The 27,071-nt window shown below is 45.9% G+C and overlaps 1 protein-coding gene across 1 annotated transcript in view; it reads right to left on the bottom strand.

The window, feature by feature from the left end:
• DMRT1 (doublesex and mab-3 related transcription factor 1) overlaps nt 1–22,581 on the bottom strand; it is a 113,629-nt gene extending 91,048 nt beyond the window's left edge. Inside the window, exons 1-2 of the mRNA XM_060013433.1 lie at nt 22,234–22,581; nt 18,333–18,522 (exon numbers count right to left, since the gene is read on the bottom strand). Coding sequence (XP_059869416.1) covers nt 18,333–18,522; nt 22,234–22,581 — 538 coding nt within the window. The remainder of the gene's footprint in view (nt 1–18,332; nt 18,523–22,233) is intronic.
• Nucleotides 22,582–27,071: the final 4,490 nt, after the last annotated feature.

Below are 27,071 nucleotides of genomic sequence, written 5' to 3'. Positions count from 1 at the left end.
CGTGGAGGTGAATCAAACACCAAGGTCAAGACAGTTCTCAGACTCCAACGACAGAGACCAGGACGGGAGGTGACATTTCCACTGGGAGATGTCAGGCAGGGCAGGGGCTGTGAGTTGTGATTTGGTCCCAAAGCCCCTAACTTGTGGCTCTTCTGACTCATCCTTGAAGCAGCTCGCTCCAACCCTGGGTCCTGGTTTAGCTCTGCAACTGTGGCCTCGTTGCCAGCTGCTGCCGTGCTGTTCTCAAAGTGTGGACACAAGTCACTACATACCAGGTGAGGTGATCGCCTCCAAGCTTTGTCTTCTCTTCACAGCTAACTGCTCCACCAAACATGTCACTAACCACAGGGACAGGAAGGCATAGCAAAAAATGTCACACTTGCGATGATTCCTGCCTCCCAATGTAGGGCCAGAACCCGAATTCCCAGCCTCTGTGCAGTCAAGGCCTAGGCATGTGAAAAAAGTGCTGCCAATGAGGTCTCCCAAGTGAGACTCCAACTGCAACAATGCCCTTTCCTTTTGGCGGGGGCTAGAGCCAGAAACCTGTGGCTTTTTTAAAAAAAGATGGATTGACTGATTGATTATTTATTTATTTTGGCTGTGGCGGGTCTTAGTTGCAGCACACGGGATCTTCGTTGCAGCATATGGGATCTTTTAGTTGCAGCATGCAGAATTCTTCTTAGTTGTGGCATGCTTGCGGCATCTAGTTCCCTGACCAGGGATCGAACCCAGGCCCCCTGCACTGGGAGTGCAGAGTCTTACCCACTGGACCACCAGGGAAGTCCCAAGAAACCTGTGGCTTTTGAGAGTGGCAGAAGCAACAGGTGCAAGGTGCTGAAGGCTCTGACAACTTGGGATACACACATGTACATGTAGACACACATGCATATACATACATACACATACACACACACAGATATATCTGTATCTACATATCAGTCAACACCCTAACTACAAAGAAAGTTGTATCTTAACTGAAAGAAATGATTACCAAGAGCCAATCTGGGCCTGTCAACCAAAATGTTATCATGGTGACTAAGAAACAGCATGACAGAAGCTATAGGAGTGGCCAGCTTCTTACAACTACAATCACAGCTGCATCATGTGCATCTTTATCTTCCTCATCCAGTGGCCTGTGTCATGAAGATATTGTCCATCAGGTCTCTGGAAATCTAACATGCTCTCAGAAACTCCATTTCACAGAAAGGTCACCAGTATTAAGAACTGTTCGGCAATTCTCCAAGTAAACACAGAACCTAGGAACATCTCTGCGTGGGTACAGCCTGTGGCACAGAGGGGGGACTACATAAACTCTAAAACACGGGGCCTCTATCTGTGACGAAGGAGCCGGCCAACTCTGCGGGAAACACTGGGTATCATCTGTGGCTGCATCAACCACCAGCCTCACCCGTGCTTCTCAAGGTTTCTTCCATCACAGAAACAATACTGGATTGACAAGTCAGAGAATAAAGATTTTTTTTTAATCAACAATCAAGCAAGAGTAATTATCTGAACACCACCAACAAAAAAGCATATACTCCCATGAACGCACAAGTTTTAAGATGAAGTTGTCTGTCCCCACTCCGCACACCCAGAAAGGAAACAGCAACATAGGCAGAGCCTGGAGACTCACCTGGGGGTTCTCTTCCATCTCTGGACTAGACCCAGCCCAAAAGTGGTAGTAAAGTTGACCTTCTGAGCAGAGACTACAGTGCTGTGACTAAAAGGATTTCAGAGCTGAAGAACTGAGCTTACTGAAAAGATAACTGCAGATGCTGTCATAGGAAGGACTCACCAAAGAGTCAACCACGGAGCAGGTGACAGAGCTGTTCTTTCATACGTGTTGAGGAGTCACAGCCATTTGTCCTAGGAGGCCAACTTGTGAGGGAAAGCTCTCAAAAACTCGACAAATTCATTCATTCATTCATTCATTCTATATTAACTGGGTGCTCAACTGTTTAATTCCAAGGTAGGAAGAGTCATTTTTTCATGACATTACCATACAGAGGTGCCTTCAGGTTTAGCTGAGTCTGAAACCAGGAAGCCAACCAACGCCCCAGAATGTGTAGGACTTTATTTATTGCAAGTCAACATACAGACAGCCTGCAGACTGCGTTACTAGCTAAAATCAAACAAATATGTAGACACGGGGAAAAGACAATTAAACGGTACAACTGGAAATATGACACCCTAAGAAAAACTAAGAAAATAATAAGCAACAGATTATTAAACTCTCAGGGACTGAAAACACCAAAATAGGGAGGAGAAACAAAGTCACCGCAGATTAAATATGGAGAGTTTTAAGCCAATTATAAAAGATCAAAGGGAACAAGAGAGGGGAGGAGTAGCCTTACAAGTAACCGAGATAGGAGACCTTGGGAGAAATATGACCAGGGTAAAATCATTACAGTTTACAGTGAAAGTAATCTAGGGATGACTCCAGAGAGAAATTCACTAGGGACCACTCCTGGGAGAACAGCACGGGCACAGAAATTCACTAGGGACCACTCCTGGGAGAAATTCACTAGGGACCACTCCTGGGAGAACAGCACGGACCACTCCTGGGAGAACAGCACGGAACAGAAATTCACTAGGGACCACTCCTGGGAGAACAGAACAGAGAGCAAAAAGCTCTTTATTTTCAGAAGGCACACAACTCCGGAGGGAAGGTGCTTGCTGCAGAGAACAAGGGCTAGGATGGGCGAGGCGAAGAGTGCAAACGAAAAATGCTAGTGGCTTGAGCCACATTTTTGGATCCCATACTGTCCACCTCTGGCTAGGAACGTCGGTGTGGTCTCCATTCCATGGCACCGTGGGCAAAAGGGAGAGGCAACAGTTGTGGAATTAGCAGAAACTCACTTGACACTTTCTGTTTCACCCTCCAAAAAAATCTGAGATTGCCCCCTTCGAATAAGGTCAACCTCCTGAAAAGTCCTAACTGTTACCAACTGTCCTAGATTTTAACCAAGAGAAACAGCCAAGAAAAGAGCTGCAAATGCAAATGATGTTCACTTTTCACTGTAATATCTCATGTATTCCGCAGTTTACATAGACTTTTCAGCGGCTACCGATAATAACTCTACAAGGCTGAGACCCAGAAAGAGGAGCCGGCTGTGGCTTAGAAAGGTGCCCTGCACTCAGAGGAACATGGTAGGAGCTGGAGTCGCGAGTAAACCCAGGTCTTCTCAGTCCAAGTCTGGTGTCTTCTTGCAATGACAGGAAGAGCCCAGACACCTAGCTCTTCACCTGGATTCCGAGTAGCTAATTCTGTGTATTTTGTTTTGTTTTTTAGTAATCATCAATACACTGGACGCTATAAAGTATCAGAGTCAGAAAGCCAAGGGAAGTGCACCACACTGCCAAGGAAACCCCGCTACAACCAGCATTTAAGATCAAGTGTAATGCCTGACTTACCAAATTTTCTCTCTTACAAGAGATTCAACAGATCACTCTATAACTGTGAGGCTGGTTAAAGCCTATGGTATAACTGAAAATACAGAAGGACCAAATGTAGTATATTAATAACATAGCACTTACTGATACTGAGAAAATATATCTGAAGGAAAGAAAAAAAAGAGGAACTCTGGACATCAACTATTTTACTTACCTCTGTAACTGGATACAAACTGCTCACCTAGCTTAGTAACCCGGCTACCTAGTGGGTCCCAACTTACTATCATGACCAGAGTAATGGAGCCCAATACAGGACATGAGCATGGGCTGTGAGTCACAGACTCGGGTTGGAATCCCAACTCCACCACTTAAAATACGTGTGATCTTAAGCATGTTATTAAACCTGCTTCCTTATAAGTGGAAAAGTAGTTCCTATTTTACAGAGTTGTTGTAGAGATTAAATGAGAACATAAATAACAAAGCAGCGAAGGCAGTACCTGGCATGAGGCAGACACTCAGTAAATGAGAGCTAGCGGTACTGCAATCATTACCTCCTCTGAAAACACAATGGCAAAGAATTGGGAATTAAACAAACTACACACACACATGGCAAAGGGTAAAGCGCTGCCCGCTCTCTCCCTTCACACACAGGAATTGGAGAATCTTATTCACAATCGTGCGTGGATCCTCAGTTTGAGAAACATCCCTTACTCCTGCCACACTAGCTCCTGGCAACGCAAACTAATGCGAGAATTACATTTCTTTGCTTAATCATCCTTACCATATGCTCTGTTTCTTCAGTTCTACCCAATTCTCCCCTGCTCCTAGATGCAAGCTTTTGTTCCCTGTCAAACTCCTCTCCGTTGCTATAAATAATCTCTCTCCCTCTTTGTATATTACCTTTCAAATATTTATAGACTGTTATTCTCCTTCTCTCCAAGCCATACATCATTTTTGTTGCCCTTCCCCTAGATTCTCTCTAGTTTATCTACGTCTTTTAGAGAAAAACAAACCCCAGGTGCTTCATGATGAAAACAGCACACCCAAAGCTAACAGCCCTAGGCCAATAAGGCCCCTTATTCAAAAGTCACCAGAAAATTCTTTGATGTGCTTCTTCCTCCTCTTCCCCTCTAACTCAGTAATTCCATCTCTCAGATAAAAACAAGGGAGAGAGGGATAAGGGAGGTGACCACCAGCCTCTCCCGGCGGAGGCCGGGGCTCCACGAGGCAGCAGCTCCTGGGGTAGGATGCCATGGGACAACCACTGACACGCTCCAACTCACTAATGAGGAATTCTGCACCATGCACATTGCTCCCGCTTGTTAATTCCTTCCCCATCCACTGCATTCGATATGAAGGTATTAGAACCGTGTCCTTGGGACTCCCCTCCCCTCCCCCACCAGGTCTGGGCTGACGCACCTGCTTCTTCATCCGACACGCAGGGCCCAAGGACTCTAAATCGTGTGCCTTCTGTCCAAACTGTGAGGGGCAACAAGATACAGACAGTGTGTTACCTGTTTTGCTGAAGGTAACTTCCTCATCTCGCGGTCCTGGGTATCTGTGTGGTTATCCAACACTCCCTACTCTCTTTAGAAAGGATAAGAGATGGCTAACACCAAAGACACATGTCTGTACAATTAATAAAACAAAAAGAAAAGCAAGGCCGAGAAAAGAAGGGGAAAGCTTACTCATACTCTGATGTGTGAGTGTTAAGATGTGTCTTGGAGATTCCTGGCTGCTGGAGTGTGGCCTGGGGTAGGGGAACTGTGATGGTTATGTACTCCTTACCTGGAGACACAATTCTTACGTCAGGTAGCTTGATTTTTGAGGTGAAAAAAAAAAAAGGAAAGAAACAAAAAAAAAAACCTAGTTTATGGCTGTAGGGTAGATCATATCCAGACTCATTCCTCTGTTCCTCATTTTAGTATCTGAAACTTGAGTTTGATGGCATGTTTCTGTCCTTCGTCATGGTTTACAAAGAATTTTCACGTTAAAATCTTAGTTGAGGGCTTCCCTGTTGGCGCAGTGATTGAGAGTCTGCCTGCCGATGCAGGGGACACGGGTTTGTGCCCTGGTCTGGGAGGATCCCACATGCCACGGAGCGGCTGGGCCCGTGAGCCATGGCCGCTGAGCCTGTGCGTCTGGAGCCTGTGTTCCGCAACGGGAGAGGCCACAACAGTGAGAGGCCCGCGTACCGAAAAAAAAAAAAAAAATCTCAGTTGAGCACCACACTGATTCTGCAAGATAAACTGAGCAGGCAATATTATTTTATCCATTTCACAAATGAGGAAACAGACACTTACAGAAATTAAGTGAACTGCTCAAAATCGGAGAGGTGATGAGTAACAGGCAAGTATTTGGACTCTAGACCTTAGGTTCTTTCAGTGACATGGAACTTCCTTCCCAGGCATAAAGTTAACCAGATCAAAGCAAAACTGTTTCCAGGTGTCTTCGATCTTCAAGACCTTTGATTAAGCTTCTACTATCACACACCATTCTCTCAGGGGGAAATTTGGCACTAATAAGACTGGTTGATCTGTTAACTAACCTGGCCCCAACCTGGAAATCGGTACTAACAACTAACCCTCACCCTGGCGGAAGCACAGCCCTGAACGTGTTCAACATCAACCAAAGAAGCAGTAAAATCATTCTGAAAGGGTTGATGGGTAATGTGCATTCTATTGATAATTTCATGTAACACTGGTAAGAATAAGATTAGTCTCTAGTAACCAGAATATCTGAATGGAGAGTGTATCCCATTCCTCACCTGGCTTATTATATACCAAACAGTAATACTGGAACCTCTAGACCACAGCACCAGACATGAGTGTGAAATGGTTCAATCATTGAGGCCATTAGCTTAACCTGAGCTCTGCCCACGGTTATACTGGAACGAGGACAGAGGTTGGAAGAGTGTGAAGAACACATCAGGTCCACTTGGCTCTGGTCTGCTGATGCGGGACCAGACAAGCCACAGGCTCCTCCGCCTGTCCACAGAGGACAGTGACCAGGGCCAGTCCTCGGGCTCCTGGCCTCTACAGCCTGTCGCCAGCTAGTCTCAGCTAGTCTCCTGGCTTGAAATACCAAATAGTGGGTGGGGTGGGGGGGGAACTGCAGCTCATATCACCAAGGGCCAATCTCCACAGTAAATAAGGAACTTCAAGATAGGGGGAGGGGATTCAATAAAAAAAATGAGCAAAGGACATACACAGAAGGCTCACAGAAAAAACATAAATGGTCCTTTAACGTATGAAAAGATTTCAGTCTCACTAACAAAGGAAAAGGGGATTATAAGCTATATCAACCATATTTGTTTTCTATTGCTGTATGCAAATTTATTATCTTACAGTTTCGTTGGCCCATCGTCTGACCCAGGTCTCTCCAGGCTAAAATCAAGGTGCTTAACTGAGCAGAGGGCTGTTGCAAGCTTCTAGAGAACTCCTGAAGTCTTTGCCTCAGCGCCCCCTTCCTCCATCCTCGAAGCCAGCAACAGTGGTCAGGTCTTTCCAGCTTTGAAACTTCCCAGCATCTTCTGTTGTGACATCTCTGGGGCAGCTGGGAAAGGCTCTCCACGTCCAAGGATTCAGGCCATTAGAATGGGCCCACGTGGAATCCAGGATCACCTCCCCACCTCCAGATCCCTGACTTCACCACATCTGCAAAGTCCCTTTTGCCACGAAGGTAACACCTTCACAGGCCCCAGGAGCCAGGATGTAGCCCTCTCTGGGGGCCATTGTTCTGCCGACCGCACCCACGTACAGCGCTTTACCTTTCAGACTGGTAAAGCCCCCATGGCAACCCCCATAGCACTGGCAATGCCGTGGCAGCAGCTCTCTGGAGGAAGTGCCGTGGACACCATCTACCCAAATTACCTTAAGATAGACCTCCTGTCCTACCAGTTCTTTCATCTCTACTGTCACCACCCCAGTGCAAGCAGCACCCCTCTGCCTGGGCAAATGCATGGGCTTTGCTTTGCTCCCCCTTGAAACTACACTCCACACAGCAGCAGAGACATCTGAAGAGAGTAAATCAGATCACAGCATTCACTGCTTCAACACTCCAATGACTTCCCGTCGCACTCACCATAAAACTCCAACTCCTTCCCTGGCCTGCAAGGCAGCAAGTCGCAGCCCCCTGTGATGTCACCCTTGCTCACAGCACCGATCACACTGGTCTGCTTCCTGCTCTAAGCACTGTCTCACCTTGCCGTGCCTCCTGCCTGGAAGGCTCTTCCCCCAGACCTTGACTGCAATGGCTCACTGTCCCTTGGGATTTAATCTCCTTAGAGAGGCCCTCTTTCCCTAACCTCCATGTCAACAGCCGCGACCCCTCCAGAACATGTATCTTATCACTCTGTCTCCACAGTGCTCATCACTTTCTGAAAGCATCTTACTCACTGGTGGACCTGATTATCCACTGTCTCCCCTGTTGGACATGTAAGACCCACGAGACAGACGTTTTAGGCACTGCTGTATACCTCATGCCTGGAAAAGGGTCTGACCCAATGCAGTCACACAACGAATATTTGTTGAATAAACGAAAAATAAAATAGAAACACAGATGGAAGAAAGGGAAAAAGGGAGGGAGCGACTCTGGCCCAGACAGCAGACTCACCAGCAAAGATGAATTCAACTCAGTTCAGCAAACAGTTATTAGTGTTTGATGAATCCAATCTGCTTCCCTGAATTAATGTATATCCTGTATTTCAGATAAACTCCCCAATCTCAGGATCAGAGTTAAAGGGTGATGTAAAAACAGGGAGTAGTTTTATAAGTGCTGAGATCAATACCGAAGAGTCAGCTGTTAGTATACACTGGACTGAGCTGACATTGGGTGGCTAAAGCAATACCCGAGAACTCTCACTGCCAATAAACATCAGAAAATGTGCTATTACTAGAACATTGAATCAGTATCTTCTTCTGACTACAAACCAGCTGTTTATAGTCTACGTTAAGAGTTTCTTGTGCATTTTTTCTGAAATGCATGCTCAGTGGTACCGTACACTAAGACTGGGTTAGTGATTGTGAAGTCTACTCACAGACGTAAGAGACTAGAGGAAACTGGGTTTGCAATGTAATCTAGTTCAGCAACAGGGAGCAATATTTATGTGACTTTTCTTAGGGGAATTTTTTTATCAGTTGAAAAGTAAGACACCTTGAGGCTGAAACAGAAATTCAGACCTGCACTTACAGAGTTGCTTGTGACCAAGGCGAAAGGAACCCTGACAAGTCAAGAACCAGTGAGACAGCAGTCAGAGCCCCAGGGGGCCCAGAGGTACCCTCACTCCACTCCCCTGGCTTCATGGCACAGCACAGAGCACTCCTAGGCCCAGAGTCCAGATCACCTGGCAGAGGTACAGAATTCACAGCATCCCACATCAGGTGGCAGCTGGCCTTACCCTGGGCCCCCTTCCCTACTAACCTCAGCCCTTTAAGCAACTTCAGAGTCCTCAGAGGCACAAACTAGACCAGCCTATAGAACAAAGAGAGAAGTCAGCAATGAAGCAAAAATTGTGGGCCTGGGGGAAGAAGTAAGAGGAAAAAAACAAGACGTTGACGAGATAAAAGGAATCATCTCATGTGAGTCTACAGGTGATTCCGGAGGCCAAGAAGGGCGGGTTAGCAGAAGAGGCTGTCCTTAGCCAAAAGTTAATGAGAGGGAGAGAATGGGGAGTTATCACTCAGTGGGTTTAGTGGTTCAGTTTGGGAAGATGAAACAAGTCCCGGAGATGGAAGGTGGTGACGGCCGCACAACACTGTGAAGGCACTTAATGCCACTGAGCTGTACACTTAAAAACGGTTACAATGGTCCATGTGATGTTAGGCATATTTTACCACAATAAAATCTTTTAAAAATAAGATAGCTAATAAAACAACAGATAGGACAGAAGGGCATCCACGAGATCCAAAGAGTAGTGGGTTGGGTGGCTGAGGGGGTCGTCAATGGACAGGATCCCTGAACCAGCAGATAACCAGGAACCCAAGGGTCAAGGACTCCAGGGGGACCCAGTGCAGCAGGCAGGAGAAACTGGTGACACAGATGAGCCTTCTGACCTTCCAAAAGTCTGCTACGGCAGCAAACAAGGCCGTACAGCACTACAATGATACCTAGTGTCACCCACCACCTATAAAAGTTTTCCAACGCTATGAATAACTATGGCAGTAAATTCTGAGACCGTCTATGAACTACCCTCTTCCAACTGGCAACGTGAAGAACAGCTGTCTATTCTCATCAGCTCGCGGGTGTTCTCTTCTACTTTCCACAGGAGTGACGGCGGTTTTCCATTTTCAGAAATCCAAAGATAAAAACTATTCTTGCCAAGTTTCTAGGGCAAGAGAATTCCTTCTCCCTTGTTCTGAGGAAATGCTTGTCACCCAAGGTCTAAAAAGTTGCTTAAGCCCTTGAGAAACAAACCAACGTTTCTACGGGCCAAAAACACAACAAAGAAAATCTGTCACCGGTTCCCTCTATGGTTTAATTCCTCAAACACTATCCCTTTCATTACAAAGTGTATGTGATAATGAGGGAAAAGAGAAAAATTTTAAAAGACTGAATATTAACATATTTCTAGTGATAATAAAATGCAAACCTAGAAAACCCTCCATGATCTAAACTTCTGATCATCAAAGAGACACTGACTGGGTTTTATATCTTTAGCGTTTGCCAGCATGAAGGCATCTTATTGTTCAATTTTAAAAAACTTCACAGGATGAAGGCATCTTACCTTTTTTTTTTTAATGTATTTATTTATTTATGGCTGTGTTAGGTCTTCGTTTCTGTGCAAGAGCTTTCTCTAGTTGTGGCAAGCGGGGGCCACTCTTCATCGCTGTGCGTGGGCGTCTCACTATCGCGGCCTCTGTTGTTGTGGAGCACAGGCTTCAGACGCGCAGGCTCAGTAGTTGTGGCTCACGGGCCCAGTTGCTCCGCGGCATGTGGGATCTTCCCAGACCAGGGCTCGAACCCGTGTCCCTTGCACTGGCAGGCAGACTCTGAACCACCGCGCCACCAGGGAAGCCCGCATCTTACCTTTTAATTCTAAAAAATTTCAGTACGAACCTTCTGGAGCCCTCACACACTGCTGGTGGGAATGTAGTAAAATAGTGCAGCCTCTTTGGAAAATACTGTGACAGTTCCTCAAAAGGTTAAACATAGTGTTACTGTATGACTCAGCAATTCCACTCTTTAATATATACCCAAGAGAATAAAACATATATCCATATAAAAACTGGTATAAAAATGTGATGGAAGCATTACTCATAATAGCCAAAAAGCATAAGCAACCCCAAACTCCATCATCTGAAAAAAACCAAAATACGATTTATCCATATAGTGGAATATTATTTAGTTTTTAAAAAGGACTAATAAATACATACTACAACGGGGGTACACCTTGCAAACCTGAGGCTAAGTTAAAGAGGTCGCCTATGACCCCAGTGTGGGAGCAGATGGAGAGTGACTACTAATGGTACAGAGTTTCTTTTAGGAGGAGATAAAAATGCCCCACAACTAGATTCCAGGGACGGTGGCACAGCTCTGTGAACTTACCAGAAAACACTGAATTGTACACTTTAAGTAGATGAAGTGTATAGCATGTGAATTTCACCTTAGGCTGTTAAACTACATTTGAAATTTTAGTCATTTAAAAAATTCAGATACATTTAAAAAATATCACAAAAAATGCAGATTGAACATCAATGATTTTACTCTGATATCTGCAAGTGGGTTCATGATCACTAACAGAGTGTTTTAAAACACAACTTCAAGTTTAACCATCACTATTCATTTATTCAGCAAAGGTTTACTGACCACATGCTACAAAGCCAGGTACTGTACTACACACATGAGTACATGATGAATAAAAAATGCAATCCCTGCCCTTAAGATTACACGTTCACAAAGCAGACAGCGGTGTAAACCAATCAAATGTTTCTTTGTCTTTTACATATGCTGTTATAAAAGTAACTTGTTATTGTACAGCACAGGAAAATATAGCCATTATTTTGTAATGACTTTAAATGGAGTATAATCTATAAAAATATGTTGTACACCTGAAATTAATAATATTATAAGTCAAGGGCTTCCCTGATGGTGCAGTGGTTAGGAAACCGCCTGCCAATGCAGGGGACACAGGTTCAAGCCCTGGTCCGGGAAGATCCCACATGCCGCGGAGCAGCTGGGCCCGTACGCCACAACTACTGAGCCTGCGCTCTGGAGCCTGCGAGCCACAACTACTGAGCCCGCGTGCTGCAACTACTGAAGCCCGTGCACCTAGAGCCCGTGCTCCGCAACAAGAGAAGCCACTGCAATGAAAAGCCCGTGCACTGCAACGAAGAGTAGCCCCCACTTGCCGCAACTAGAGAAAGCCCACGCACAGCAACGAAGACCCAAAGGAGCCATAAATAAATAAATACATACATACATACACACATACATATATTGTAAGTCACTATACTTCAATTTAAAAAAAACTAATTTGTGACTTTAAACCCTGTATTTACCTTTTTCGGTGGGTCTAAATGTTTTCCAAATTTCCTTTCTAGCCAAAGTAGACCAGTAGGCTACTTCCTATGTACTTTGTCATTTTAACTTCTTTACAGAAATACTGTCTACAGAGAATTTCTATCAGGTCGGTTAACTGCTATATTTGACACATAAGCAGAGACTTCCCTTGGAATAAATAAAATTGACTGAGACGCTATTTAAAACACTAGGCTATCAAAATGGTCAGTACTATTCATCTTAAGTGTTTCCTTTCATTTAAGCCTCCAACTCTTGCTTCAGTTTAAGGAGATTTGTTTTGTTAAACATCCTGGAAATTTCTTTGACTCCAAATGTAAAATTGGGGAATGCTTTTACCTGAAGGCCTTTTTAAACCTAATCTCCACATCCTCTATTCTACTTGAAATTGAGAGCTCTGTCTAAAATCAAATGGAGCTCATCTCATGTAAGTAGCCAGGACCCTCCAAATATCAACTCTCAAACTAACCTGGATAAAATGTTTTGGTGTTTCATTTGAAATGCTTCTTTCTGTATAACATGGAAAACTGCAAAGATAAAAATTGAAATATTTCAAATTTAAATAACTCCACAGAAGATTCTAGGGCAGCAAAACTACTCTGTATGCTACTATAATGATGGACACACGTCATCATTAATTTCTCTAAACTCACAGAATGTACAACGCCAACAGGGAACCCTAATGTAAACTATGGACTCTGGATGATCACGCTGTGTCCATGTGGGTCATCAATTGTAACAAATGTACCTCTGGCGGGGGATGCTCATAATGGGGGAGGTGTGCATGTGTACGGGCAGGGGTGTATGGGAAATCTCCGTACCTTCCTCTCAATTTTGCTGTAAATCTGTAACTTCTCCAATGAATAAAGTTTATTTATTTACTTATTTATTTATTTATTACGTGGTATGCAGGCCTCTCACTGTTGTGGCCTCTCCCGTTGCGGAGCACAGGCTCCGGACGCGCAGGCTCAGCGGCCATGGCTCACGGGCACAGCCGCTCCGCGGCATGTGGGATCCTCCCGGACCGGGGCATGAACCCACGTCCCCTGCATCGGCAGGCAGACTCTCAACCACTGTGCCACCAGGGAAGCCCTAAAGTTTATTTTTAAGACACATAAGTCAACATCTTCAATTGTTAGCTCCTCAGTCACATTTCTTACTGGTAAAAACTGCATAGGGACATTATTCCATTTTCAAATTACCACACTGCATATTTGTAAAGCACTTAAGCCCTTCGAAGGCACATAACCAGGACGGCGTGCGTGCCCTACCGGCATGAGCTCTCTCTCTGTGCTGAAGTGGAATTACTGCTAAAGAAGAGAAGTGAAGGAAGGGGTCCCGCCATTATCAGATGCAGACCTGGCTGACCCTTCCAACGGGGGAAAGGTGAGTGAAAGCAGGCCGTGGGCGCTGGGGGGGAGGCCTGAGATGGCAGGAAGCGGCTTGATGTGGAGGAGTGCGAACGTGCGTGTGTGTGGAAGCCCAGGGTGCTCCAGAAGGGAGGCCCCAGGAGATAACATTCAGGTCCTTACTTACAAAGGACACGTATGCAAAACCGAATTCTCTACAATGCAGCCCTTCATCTGACAGCCCTGCACAGAAAAGGAGAGGCAGAGAACTATGCGGACCTCGGCGTGAGCTCTGGATAAAATGGCATTCTACTTGCTGCATAGGCGGCTGGAGGAAAAGCAGAATATAAAATAAAACGAGGAGCCCACATTTCAAAGAGGAGGAATGCCTACGAGATTTTTTAAGTCAGTTGATAACTTTCAAAATAAAAAATATATGTCTAGGAAGCTAAAATTTAAAAAGTAAAACCATGGAAATAATGCTGAAGTTGCTATTAATTCACCGTCATTTATAACCGGAAGTGCTCACCCTTTTTTCGAGGTGACCCAAAATGGCTGGGAAGAAACCATTTGGTAATCGATAGAGCACCTGTTAGCATATCTGATCCTGCCAGTGTAAGAGACAGCAACGAATAGGGCATTTCTTCAAAAGGTTGTTCCTTCACAGTAACACCCGCGATCATAGATGAAAATAACAACAAAAATATTTTATACCCACGGTGGGAGGAATCGTCAGGCAGTGTTTTGATCCATCTTGGCCAATCTTTGGCTAAGGATCGTAGAGACTTTCTTCTAAGGTGTTATCCTACTCAGAGGGATCAGCTCTCCAAGAGATCAAACAACAGCTTGGTAAACCCAATTTCCTTCACAGAGGCCTTAGAACTCAGCCAGTAATCTCAGCAATAATTCTCGGGCATTTCTCACTCTCACTTTTGGCACTTTCAGGAGCCAAAAGGAGATAACGAAGAAGCCTCAAGGACATAAACATCTGCTGGATTTCACTAAACCACTGCCCTTGCAGACACTCAACACCAGGTATGGGAAAGAGAAGGTGAGCAACCCGCCCCCGTGGAAGCCAGGTTGGTGGGCTGCTCTATCCCACGACAACTGCTACAACTTTCACCTCTCACGAGGTGACTGCAAATCCAAGCCTTCCACGTTGATATAACGGAATACTAGGCCGTTAAAAAATTCCAGTTTTAAATGAAAAAAATAAAAACTACACACGGGTGGGAACAATACACTCCCATTATGTTAAATATATAAATTATATATACACATACACACATATGAAAACGATAAACAGACACGCAAGCTTGCACGTGCAGCTTGTAATCAATCCTGGGATGACAAAAAGAAGACCCTACAGGTTGGGATGGGAATATATTCGTTGAATATGTTTTGTACTCTATAAATGTTTACCGTTTACCTGCATAAAGGGAAATGTTATTTTAAAGGAATCCTTATCTCTGGAAATTTAATACAAGCTACGTATTTGTTAGCAGCACACTACGCAGGAAGTTGGGCCCACTGTGCATAAAACATGAGGAACACTCTTTAGTCCATCTGTCTTGTCACTGCTTCTCTTTCTCTCCCCCTCTCTTCCCCCCTCCCTCCCTCCCCTTCACTGCCCTTTCTGTCTTTCTCCCTCTTTACATTACACAGTTTAATTCTACTGGCATTTCTGTTTTTCTCCTGTTCAAGTCCCAGCCCAGTCCGGAAGTTAATGATCCCAACTCAAGAGCTTTGGTGGAAGTCCTGAGTAATGATGACGGATGAGGCTCCTGCCCCACCACGATGAGCTGGCCCATCTTTCTTGGGCAGGCATAGCCTCCCCGCCCATACGTGAGCACAGGAGCGACACATTCTGCTGGCTTCCACACTCCGCTCCCTTGGACTGTTGGTTCAAGACTCCAAAAGGACTCCAAGGTCTATCAGCTCCAGAAGCAAAGAAGGGAATCTGGTCACATCCTCCTTGACCCTGAACTTTCTATCATGCTTCCCTGCTGCTTCTATTTGTAACTTTCCCTATCACCACTCTGAAATGCCCTGCGAGAACTTCTTTGTCATTCTGAACTCCATCTAGCCTGAAATCCTTCTCTAAGGCTTCGCTATCTTGGGGTATGCTATCAAACTCTGACACCCCTTCCACTGAGGTGCAATGCGGGACAGCAGGCCACACCAAGTTCACCTGTGGTTCCCTACCAAATGCCCAGCATTGACATTTATCCATCACGGGCCTGTCCCTGTATTTCTCCCCGTGAAGACTAGTGGCTGCAACCTTCCATGCCAGCCAAGAATGGCGCTGCCCCTAACAGTGTTCCTATTTGCCCATCAGCCCTAAATCCCTTCTGAGGATTAAACCATAACCTCTAATTGTAACTGTCCATTTTCCAAGGAAACACGGCAACTATTCCCACAGCCTCACTTCACAGGCAGGTGAAGAAATTCATGGGCTTTGGGACCAGACAGACCTAGGCTGAATCCCAGCTTAATTCAGCTTTATTCTGGGGCAGTTTCCTTACCACTGGCTTCCTTATCTGTAAATAGGAATAATAATTCCTACTTTATAAGATGTGTGTGAACATCAAATGAGTTACTCCCCTCTTTACTCCTCTGGAACGTCCCCTATCAGTCCCTCCAGCTGAATCCACCAGGTCTGCCCTGACCTGGTAGTATTTGGTAATTAACCTTACACACAGCTTAAAATCCCAAAGTGCAGGAATCATATTTCTGACAGATATACTCCTTCCTTCTTAAGAAAAGGAAAGTTTAGAAACTGCTGTAAATATATATTATGAGCAACTGAGCTAAAAAAAAAAAGAAAAGAAAATAATACCATTCCCTTTGTTAGCTACAGAATCTGTAGCCCCAGTAACACACACAGGGACAGATACACAGACACAACGACCTGCAGCAGAGATTACAAGTCTATCTCTCACCTGCCTTCTTTGGTGCCCGCTAACCTTCTTCTTTCTAATGGTCAAGGCTCCTAGAATCTGCAAAAGCCTCAAAGACCTCATCCCTCATTTTTGAGAAGAGGAAACAATAGGACCAGAGAGCTAAAGTGACTTGTCTAAAGTTGCACAGCTAGTTAAATGACAGCTAGGCAGCTGACAACTTCACCCTGGTGGTTAAGCGCAGCAAACTGAGTAACTCATGAAAAGCTTACTTAAGAGGAACCGCACTGCAAGACTCCATTTCATGGAGGCTTAGAAGGCTCAAAAGATTCTGTGAACCTCGGCACATGTGTTTAACATGAAATATATGCCTGCATTTGCCAACAGGATGTCACAGATCTTTGTCTGGTGGGTTTCTTAGAGCCCCTGCGTTCTAGACCAGTGCCATTAAATAGAGCTTTGTGAGAAAGGGACATGCACACTTGCCAGCATGGCAGGCCTCCGCTATATATGTGCCTGTTGAGCATCTGAAATATGGTTAGTGCAACTGAGGAATTAAATGTTTAATTTTTTTAATTTTATGTTTTATTGTGGTTAAACTACACGCAACATGAAATTTACCATCTTAACCATCTTTAAGTGCACAGCTCAGTGGCATTAACTACATTCATAATGCTGTGCAACCACCACCACCATCCATCTCCATAGCTCTTTCCCTCTTGGAAAACTGAAACCCTATACTCATTAAACAATAACTCTCTATTCCCCGCTGCCCCCAGCCCCTGACAACCACCATTCTACCTTCTGTCTCTCTGATTCTGACTAAGTATGAGTGGAATCGTACAGTATTTGTGTTTCTGTGACTGACTTGTTTCACTTAGCATAATGTCCTCAAGGTTCATCCATATTGTAGCATGTGTCAAAATTTCCGTCCTTTTCAAGGCTAAGTAATTTTTTTACCACATTTTGCTTACCATTCATCTGTCAGTGGACACTTGAGTTGCTTCCACATTTTAGCTATTGTGAATAATGCTGCTATGAACATGGATATACAAATATCTCTTTAAGACGCTGTTTGCAATTCTTTTGGGTATGTACTCAGAAGTGGAATGGCTGGATCACGTGATAATTCTATTTTCAATTTTTGAGAAACCACCATACTGTTTTCCACAGCAGCTGCACCATTTTACATGCCTACCAACTGTGCACAAAAGTTCCAATTTCTCTACATCCCCACCAATCTTGTTATTTTCTGTTTGTTTGATAGTAGTCATCCTCATGGGTGTGAGGTGATATCTCATTATAGTTTTGATTTGCACTTCTCTAATGACTAATGATATCAAGCATCTTTCCTTGGGCTTTTGACCACTTGCATATCTTCCTTCGATGAATATTTTAATTTTATTTCACTGTAATCAACTTAAATAGCAAAATGTGGCTAAGGGTTTCCATACTGGACAGTGCAGCTCTAGAACACCATAATTCTTGAGGTAATTTGGAGACCCAGTGCAGTAAGCATAGTGAGCTTTGAAGACAGATGGACCAATTCAGATACCTTCTAGTTCTTCAGATGTAGCCAGTCACTTAAAATTTTTATACCTAAATTTTCCCACGGTATAAAATAGGATTTATACTTCCTTCTTCTAAGAATGAAATGAAATGAATCGGCATACATGCAGCCACTGGTATAATCTTAGTACCTGGGAGAGAATTGAAGCCAATGGACACGCCTTGCCTCAACTTCAGTATCCACTGATAGCTGACACGTAGGATTTGGCTTTTTTAGACAGTCTCCCCAGATGGACTTCAGTCCTTTCCAGAGAAATGGACTTTCATTCTAGGAAACAAGGATCTTTAGCTCCCGCCAAGAGGACCCACAAATGGAAGGGGCTGACTGAGATGAAATCTGGACTCTCACTTCTCTGGGATTCTTTGATGCTGACCCTGCCCAGATTCAGCCTTGACAAATAACCAACAGAAAAGTGAAGCCGTCAAACTTCTGGTTTTTTATTTAGGCCCACCTCCTTTGTGAGGCCGTCAAAAACAGACCTTCAGAAGGGAGGATCTTTTAAGAACCCTCTAAGCTCTGAATGTGCTCTGGGGCTCAGGACCTTCCCGAGACTCTGTTTCTGTGGCCACGCCTTTCATCCCTCCATCCCAGCCACAGGCTTACCTGCCGCTGCCGCGGGCGGGGTCGGGGTGCTGGCCGGCGGAGTTTGCGAGGGGCTGCTGCCCTCAGTCATCAGGCATGGGGTGCTGCTGTCGTTCTCCCTCTTGACGAGCAGCTCGGCCGCGCTGGGCAGCGGGATGGGGTGGCTGATGCCCAATTCCTCCTCCTGGGCCTGCTGCCGTCTCAGGGCCACCTGGAAGCACAGGGCAGTGGGTCACCCTCCAGCACCCCAGAGTCACTCAGTACCGCTTTGCCAAAGCCATGGAAGCCCCACCCACCCCAGGGTGAGGCCTGAGAATCCCTCCTTGCTTTTTTTTTTTTTTTTTTTTTGCGGTACGTGGGCCTCTCACTGTTGTGGCCTCTCCCGTCGCGGAGCACAGGCTCCGGATGCGCAGGCTCAGCGGCCATGGCTCACGGGCCTAGCTGCTCCGCGGCATGTGGGATCTTCCTGGACAGGGGCACGAACCCGTGTCCCCTGCATCGGCAGGCGGACTCTCAACCACTGCGCCACCAGGGAAGCCCCCTCCTTGCTTTTTAAAGCTACCCAGGTAACTCTGAGATGCAGCCAAAGCTGAGAAATGGTTTCCAGCCAGAGTCCCTGGCCCACAGTAAAAGCACTCCTAAAACGTCCCTTAAACAAGTGAGTATGTAGAGCAGCGGGAAAGGCTGGATGAGAAGCTGCGGAGTCAGCAGAGGCATTCAGCGTGAGGAGAAGCCAGCACGGAGAGACTAGGAAGGAAGGAGAATGGGGTCACTCACTCTTTCCTTCCACAGGTGTGTCAAAGGCTGCTGTACCGGGAACAGCGACCAGCAAGATACAGCAAGGTTAGATTAGTTCCCAAGGTACTCACTGTTTAAAAGGAGAAGCAGGAAACAGGCAAACATGCAACTGCAACTCAAGGCAAAACGTGGTAAACACCACAGGACAGGCATACACAGATCCTCCCGAAGAAACCGGGGCAAAAACGGCTTTAAGTGTAAGTATAAGCTGCAGGTGGTACTGGAACGGGGCCTTGAAGAATAGGATGAGTGGGGCTTGACGGGCAAGGATGAAGGTGCAGAACGACCCGGAATAAGGGAGCAGGGTAGGCAGGGAAGGCAGGGGCTGCTCAGGAAACCTTGCAGAGCCCTGTTCTCTGTGGCGGAGGGAGCACATACAGAAGTAATGGGGAAAAGGGGGCTGGAATACAGCGCTGAAGTCTCGGGAGAGAGAGGCTGGAGGTGGAGAGAAAGGGAGAGGACACGTGCCGTATTCCAGGCAGGAGGGAAGGAGATTCAAGTGGGGGCTGGAAAGGACGCAGCGTACCTAAGACACTCCTCATCGTCCCTCTTCTTTTAAATAACATTGTTTAAGGTTGAAAAAAGAGGTGTCAAGAAAATAAATTGTATTGTGGCTTACTACAAATAACAAAAATGGAGACTTTCTGTTAAAACTGACCATTGGTAATAATGAAATGAGAAAGGGAAGCACCTGTACCTCAGAGGCCCAAATACAAGCCGAAAGTTGAAATCAAAACGGTAAACCAGAAACACAACTACAATGTACACATTGTCTTAGGAATACCGTAGTCCAAATTTAGAAAAATGATTAATTTGTAAGTAATTTTACTCATAACAAGAGGAGTCTTCAACTTTAAAAATATCCTTGAATAATCCATTAAGATTAAATAATTAAGCTTAATTCTTGAATTTTCTCTTATTAACCAAGAAGTTTAGGAACAGAACATTAAAGATTTGACCACAAATTTTTTAAAAGAATACCCATGAACTTGTGAAGTATGTCAATGCAAACTTAGACCCTGGTTTACACGGATCCCATGCATGCACAAAACATACAGGGTATTACATAGTCCATAAACTTAAAACACTTTTACAAAGACCTCTCAAGCGTTCTTAGGAAATGTTATTCAAATGGGGAAGGTGGGGCAATTGATTTAAAATGCAATTGTTTTAGAGTCAGATCTAAGATCAATTTCAAACTATTTTAGAATGACTAAAAATGCCTGTTACATGAATGTTAAAGGATTTCATTCAGCACAGCACAAGCCTTCTGGTGTGGAAAATAGTGAGGTTTCATACTATAAAAGTAATCTTGGGGCTTCCCTGGTGGCGCAGTGGTTGAGAATCCGCCTGCTGACGCAGGGGACGCGGGTTCGTGCCCCGGTCCGGGAAGATCCCACATGCCGCGGAGCGGCTGGGTCCGTGAGCCATGGCCGCTGAGCCTGTGCTCCGCAACGGGAGAGGCCACAGCAGTGAGAGGCCCGCATACCACACACACACACAAAAAAAGTAATCTTGAGTTGCTTTTGTTTTTAACAAAGCAAACATCCTCCTTCCAAGTTACTACGCCTATTAATACAGCTTATTCAAAATTAATGGCCCTACTTGGATATATATTTTTATTATTTTGAGGACAATTCCTCTCCCAAGCATACTCTCCATATTAAATATTAAAGCCAACAGGTAAATGTTCAGAAAACTTTTCTACCTACAAATACAATTTAAATGTTCATAAGGTTTTTTTTTCAGTAAACTCATTATGATGCATTTTAATGCTACACTCAGTGTATTCTTTTCATCCATTACAGATTAAGATAAAAGTCTATAAAGAAACTCAGTAAAACAACCTATATTTCCATGAGTGCACTCGCAATCTGTGAAGCCAAAATATATCTAGTTTAAAACATTTCAAAATTGGATGTACATAAAAAGTATAATCTCTAAGCATTTGTGCACTCCTGCTCAAGGATCCTAAATCATTTTCAATGGGGGCTATTTACCCATTCCTAACCGAAAGTAGCACATAGTAAGCATTTCTTTGGTATCTTTTCATTTTAAATAACCTGTTTTAAAAGGATGAAACAGCTTTTAGCGGGAAAGAATGTATATTATTCTCTTCTAAAAATCATTTTAGAATACCAACGACGTTAACCATTTCCCTGAAGGTGCTAAATTACTACCCAGCTTAGGATGCTTTAAAAAACTAACACACTCCATGAACGGTAGACAAAACCTCAAACTCTTGCATCTACTCCTCTGCGTAGATTTTTAAAAATTCTTAGGTGTGTTTTAAAACACACTCAAAGTAATTTGTACTTTAATAACTTCGGTGGAGACAGCAAATTTTAAAAGGCTAATGAAATTTCCGTAGTGCTCAAAATGGCTTAGACACTCAACCTGGATCCACCCGGGCGAATACGAAAAATGCGCCAAGAGCACAACGAGGACCACGCCACCCTGGCGTCCGTTACAGCGCCTTTTCCAGAAAAACAAAGCCTCTCGACGCGTTTTGCGGATAAGCAGCAGCCAGCCGGGTCTCCGCTTCGCCCTAACCAGTAGCCAGAGCGGGCACCCTCCTTAATATAAGCGCACCTCTCTGCTCGAGGCGGAGTCAGGGATCCCACTGAACCACGAGGGGGCAAACCCCCCAACTCTGCTCAGAGAGCGAGGTCAGAGATCCCGGGGGGCCCCGAAGGCGCAAACCGCGAAACTCTCTGCCAGAAGCGGGGTCGAAGATCCCGGGGAGCCTTCCCCAGCAGTGCGAACCCCGCAACTCTCAGCTCTGAAAGGGAAATCAGACATCCTGGGGATCCTCGGGACCCCCGGGACCGCCGAGACCCACGAGGGGGCGAACCCCACAACTCCTATTGGAGGGAGGGGTCAAGGATCCGGAGCCGCCGGAGCAGAGTAAACCCCGCACCTCCCTGCTCCATCGGAGAGTCCAGGCCCTCCGAGAGCGGCGTCGGCGCGTGGCTGGGAGCCCGGGCCCCGAGCGCGCCGCGGCTGTCGGGAAGCACCGCCGCCTTCTTCCCGAACCCGCGCCCCCCATGGCGCCCGCCTGGTCCGAGGGGCTTTACCCAAAAAGTTAAGGGCTGAACCCCGTTTCCGGGGCGCCCGCACTCACCTGCGCAGCCATCACGCGCTGTCTCTCTGCGATCAGGTTGCATTTCTTGCACTGGCATTCCCGCCACATGCAGAAGCGTTTGTGGCCCTTGAGCGCCGACGCGTAGCCGTGGTTCCTGCACCGCGCGCACTTGGGCAGCCGCGGGGACTTCTTGCTCGCGGCGGCGTCCATGCCCGACGCCCCCGAGCCTGAGCCGCCGCTGCCCCCGGCGCCCGCGCCGCCCGTGGTCCCGAGCAGCGCCCCGGCCGCTTTGCCGAAGCCCCCGGCTTTGCCCTGCGGTGGTGACCCAGGGGCGTGCGGGGCCTCCGACGGTGGCGAAGCCTTGCTGTATGCGTCGTCGTTGGGCATGGTGCCCCAAGGAGATGCGCAGGGACTCTCCGGTGGCTGCAAGGGGAGCACGAGCCGACGGCAAGGCTCCCGAGAAGGAGGCGCAGGAGGCGTACGCGCTGCAGCCGGAGGTGCAGCTGGAATGGCGAGGTCGGGACTCGCAACGCCCAGAGTGGTGGGGGGTTGTGCCCGTTTGTTTTTTTTTTTTCCTTTTTGCGCGCGCGCGGCGCAGAACTTTTGGATACTTTTCAGAACGTTCCCGGGATTGCCTGCGCGGGAGAAGGGGCGAGGAAGCGCGGCCACGCCCACCGCCCCCCAATTCTAGGCACCGAGCTCCCGCTGCGTGCAAGGTTGCACAGGCTGCAAACACCGAGGGCATTGCTGCAGAGCCACTGCAAACGCACACCCGGAGCAGAGGTGCTCGGGGATTGTGTGATCCCTGTACGCTCAGCGTGCCCAGGCCGGGCTGCCCTAGCACGCTGCACGGAGGAAGCTGGGCTTCCCAGCTCAAGAAGGTTGCTGTGCATCTTAGTCGTGAAGGCTGCTTGGAGGAGGGGCAGACCACCCTGTGGGATCCTCCAGCTCCCTTCCCCCCAGTGACGCCATTTTCCAAGCTCGATAGGGCAGACTTTGAAAGAAGCCAGCCAGAAAGTGGTTTCTTTCTCCTTTAAGAGAATTAAGTATGAGGTGGAAGGCCTGAGAAGAGTCTCTGCGCTTATAACAGCAAATAAGCTCCTCAGTGTGCGGGGGTTAAGCGCGCCCCACATTGGGCCTTTCTGTTCTCCAGTTACCTCTTCCTGCACCTGTGCTCGTTTGCTCACAAAATCGCCACCCGCTGGCTCCAGATAACTTTCAAATCTGGAGTTCCAGTCCTTCTTGCTTCTTACTTCAGGGGCATGCAGCTTCTTGCCTTTGAGGCAACTTCGCTTAGGACCTGCAGGCACTGGAAACTCGGTCTTCTAAAAACCTCTGTTGGGGTGGGGGTGGGGTGGGATGTAGACATTTATCAGAATTCATTCCATACTTAAGATCTGTGCTTTTTTTTTTTTTTGTGGTACGCGGGCCTCTCACTGTTGTGGCCTCTCCCCTTGCGGAGCACAGGCTCCGGACGCGCAGGCTCAGCGGCCACGGCTCACGGGCCCAGCCGCTCCGCGGCATGTGGGGTCTTCCCGGACCGGACGAACCCGTCCGTGTCCCCTGCATCGGCAGGCGGACTCTCAACCACTGCGCCACCAGGGAAGCCCAAGATCTGTGCATTTTAATTATTCCTCCCCAAACCCAAATCCTCTTACAGCCTTCCCTGCACCTCTACCCCCAACCATGTTTGTCTTCTGTCTTTGCACTTGCACGGCCAATCCAGCCCTAAGGCCTGCTGATCATTTCTTCCTACACACCCAAGTGTGCCTCTAAGGCCAACCCTTCTCACATCTGAATCTCTGCAGTAGCGTCCAGCTGGTCTCACTGATTCTTAGTCTTCCAGTATATTCCATATTCCATGCACACAGCAGCTGGCGCCCTGCAGTGGCTTGGTATTGTTTTCCATGTGAAAAACAAAAGTTAAAGACCTGAGGGTGCATCTTAAAAGGACTTCGAATGATCTCCCTCTGCATTTCTCAGCCTCATATAGTTATTTACTAGCTTGGAGGAGCTCTCTGTTGACCTTTTACATACCTCTTTGCTCGGTGCCACGTCCCTAACCTTGCAATGGCCACTGTCCAGCCAAGGGGGCTGCCCTCACATCTCTCCCTCACTCTCCTTGCTTTTCCCCAGTGTACCCTGGTTCCAAATTCTTGGCCTCAACCCTAGGGGTTAGGTCCCCAAAGGATCCTGGCCACCCCACTCAGCTTCTCAGCAAAATGGTTGCCCGTGGACCCTCTCTTTCAGCAGATTAGCATTTTCAGCACTGAAAATCTTCTAACCTGCCTTTCCCATTCTTATTCTGAGGCCCCTCTCACAGGCTCTTTCCCTCAGCCTGGATTTTCTCCATTAGTGTTCTCAGTCTGAAAATTATTTACTAAAGAAGCTTCTAGCTTTTCACGGTACCTCATATCCTACCCATCAAGCCAGCGAAGCTTTACTTAGGACAGAGGCCAGGATGCAACGATTCATCTCAATCTGGAGCTTGTTAAATGAGAACCACTATTTTGTTCAGGAATATCCATAAGACTTTCATGAAAACACACATACCAATCAATTGCTGTTATCTACTATTGACCTTTCTTTTTCCATATTTACATTTTAATACATTAACTAAATCTGCATCATTCCCAAAGCCAAGTCCAGTTTCAGAGAATGAAGTCAATGCCAGAAGCAGCAGCTGTCAAATCCCAAATTACAGGGGAGCACGTGTTTCTTATGAGCATCCCCTCACTAGAATCTGTGATGGAGGGACTTAAGCCTACAGAAAATGTGAGGCTAGGAAACTGTGTGACCAAGATATCAAAACATAAAATGTTGTAATGAAGTTAATAGCCTAACCAAGTTTTTATTCACAAACCACAGAGGAAGTACCAGACACGAGACAATCGAAAAGGAAAGTGGGAAGACCTCCAGGGTGAACACAGTGGTCCCGGATATTTTGAGTAGTTTGGCTCTGTTGTCTCCTTTCTTCCCTCCCTTCTTTCCAAAACAAAGCTGTGAGGGATGATGATGCAGATCTGTATTTACTGAGGGAGAAAGATGTTCAGTGCATACTGATAAGGGAGGAGGAAGGGAGTCCAGTTCTAGAACACAGCGGGGTTAGGCAAAGACTTCTTCGATATGACACCAAAAGCACAAGCGATGAAAGAAAAAAATTGATAAACTGACTTCATCAAAATTCAAAACCTTTGTGCTTCTAAAGACACCATTAAGAAAGTGAAAATACAAGACATATATCTGATAAAGGATTTTTATCTGGAATACATAAAGAACTTTTGTGATACAATAATAAAAAGACAAATAACCCAATTGAAAAATGGGCAAATTTTTGAATGGTCGTGCACCGAAGAAAACGTTCGAATGGCCAGAAAGCACATGGAAAGATGCTTGATATCATTAGTCATCAGGAAAATACAAATCAAAACAATTAGATGTCACTTCACACCCACTAGGATGGCTATACTCAAAAACAAAGACAGTAGCAAGTATTGGCTAGGATGTGCAAAAACTAGAATTCTCGTGTATTGGTGGTAGGAGCGCAAAATGGCACAGCCATTTTGGAAAACTTTACCATCTGACCAAACAGTTTCATTCCTAGATACCTACCACAGAGAAATGAAAACATGTCCACACGAAGACTTGTATGCGAATGTCATAGCAGCATTTTCCATTTGAAACAATGCAAATGTCCACTAATGGTTGAATGAATCAACACAAATGGTATATTCATAAAATGGAATATTATTCAGTCATTAACGGGATGATGTACTGACACATGCTACAGTAAGGATGAAACTTGAAAACATTATACTAAGTAAAAGAAGCCAGATTCTTTCCTATGTTCCCATTTATATGAAATGTTCAGAATAGGCAAATTAATATAGAGAGAACACAGCAGTTGCCAGGGTTGGGGTGGGAATAGAGAGTAAGTACAAATGTGTTTAAGGGATCTTTGGAAGGGGTGATGCAATGGTCTACAACTGGATCATGGTAATGGTTGCAAAACTCTGTAAATTTACTAAAATTATTTGTATGATTAAAACAAGAGAATGTTATAGTTTATATATTATACCTCAATGAAGCTATTAAAAATTTTGAACTAAAAGAAAAAAAACTCACTATGTACAACGTGGTTCCATTTCTGAAATAGGAACTAATGTGTATTAATATCTGCTTGAGTAGGTTATTTAATTCTCTATGAGTTATAGGATTATGGGTGATCTTCTCCTTATACTTTTTTTTCTTTTTTTTTGTGGTACACGGGCCTGTCACTGTTGTGGCCTCTCCCGCTGCGGAGCAGAGGCTCCGGACGCGCAGGCTCAGCGGCCATGGCTCACAGGCCCAGCCGCTCCGTGGCATGTGGGATCTTCCCGGACCGGGGCACGAACCCGTGTCCCCTGCATCGGCAGGTGGACTCTCAAACACTGCGCCACCAGAGAAGCCCTTCTCCTTATACTTTGTATGTGTGTTTGGGAGCAGGCCCATGTTCTGGTGTCCTCCCTCCTGTTTCGTCCCCTGTAGCCGGTTGGTAAGAAATGACATCTGAGTTTGGGCCTAGCAGACTCAGTGTCAGCCCTGTGATCAACCCCAGATCACCAGCATTCTTGGCATTAGAATTGGAACCCAAGCTGGTTTCACAACAAATTATTATGTGTTTTGCTTTCCAGTTACCATAGCTCTGTGGTGCATATATACTTTGTTTATTATCTGAGTTTTTAAAAACACTTAGGCATTACTGTCACCAGAAATAAAGAATACATTATTTTCTTGGCGAGGCAGTATAGCACCATAATTAAGTGCCTGGCTTTGAATGCCAGCCACGTGATCTTAGGCACGTTTCTTAACCTCTCTGTGACTCAGTTCATCTGTAA

The sequence above is a fragment of the Delphinus delphis genome, chromosome 6, assembly GCF_949987515.2.
Source record: "Delphinus delphis chromosome 6, mDelDel1.2, whole genome shotgun sequence".
In the NCBI taxonomy this organism is placed as follows: Eukaryota; Metazoa; Chordata; class Mammalia; order Artiodactyla; family Delphinidae; genus Delphinus; species Delphinus delphis.
Note: the sequence above shows the minus strand (reverse complement) of the source record. Positions and strands in the feature narration are given on the sequence as shown.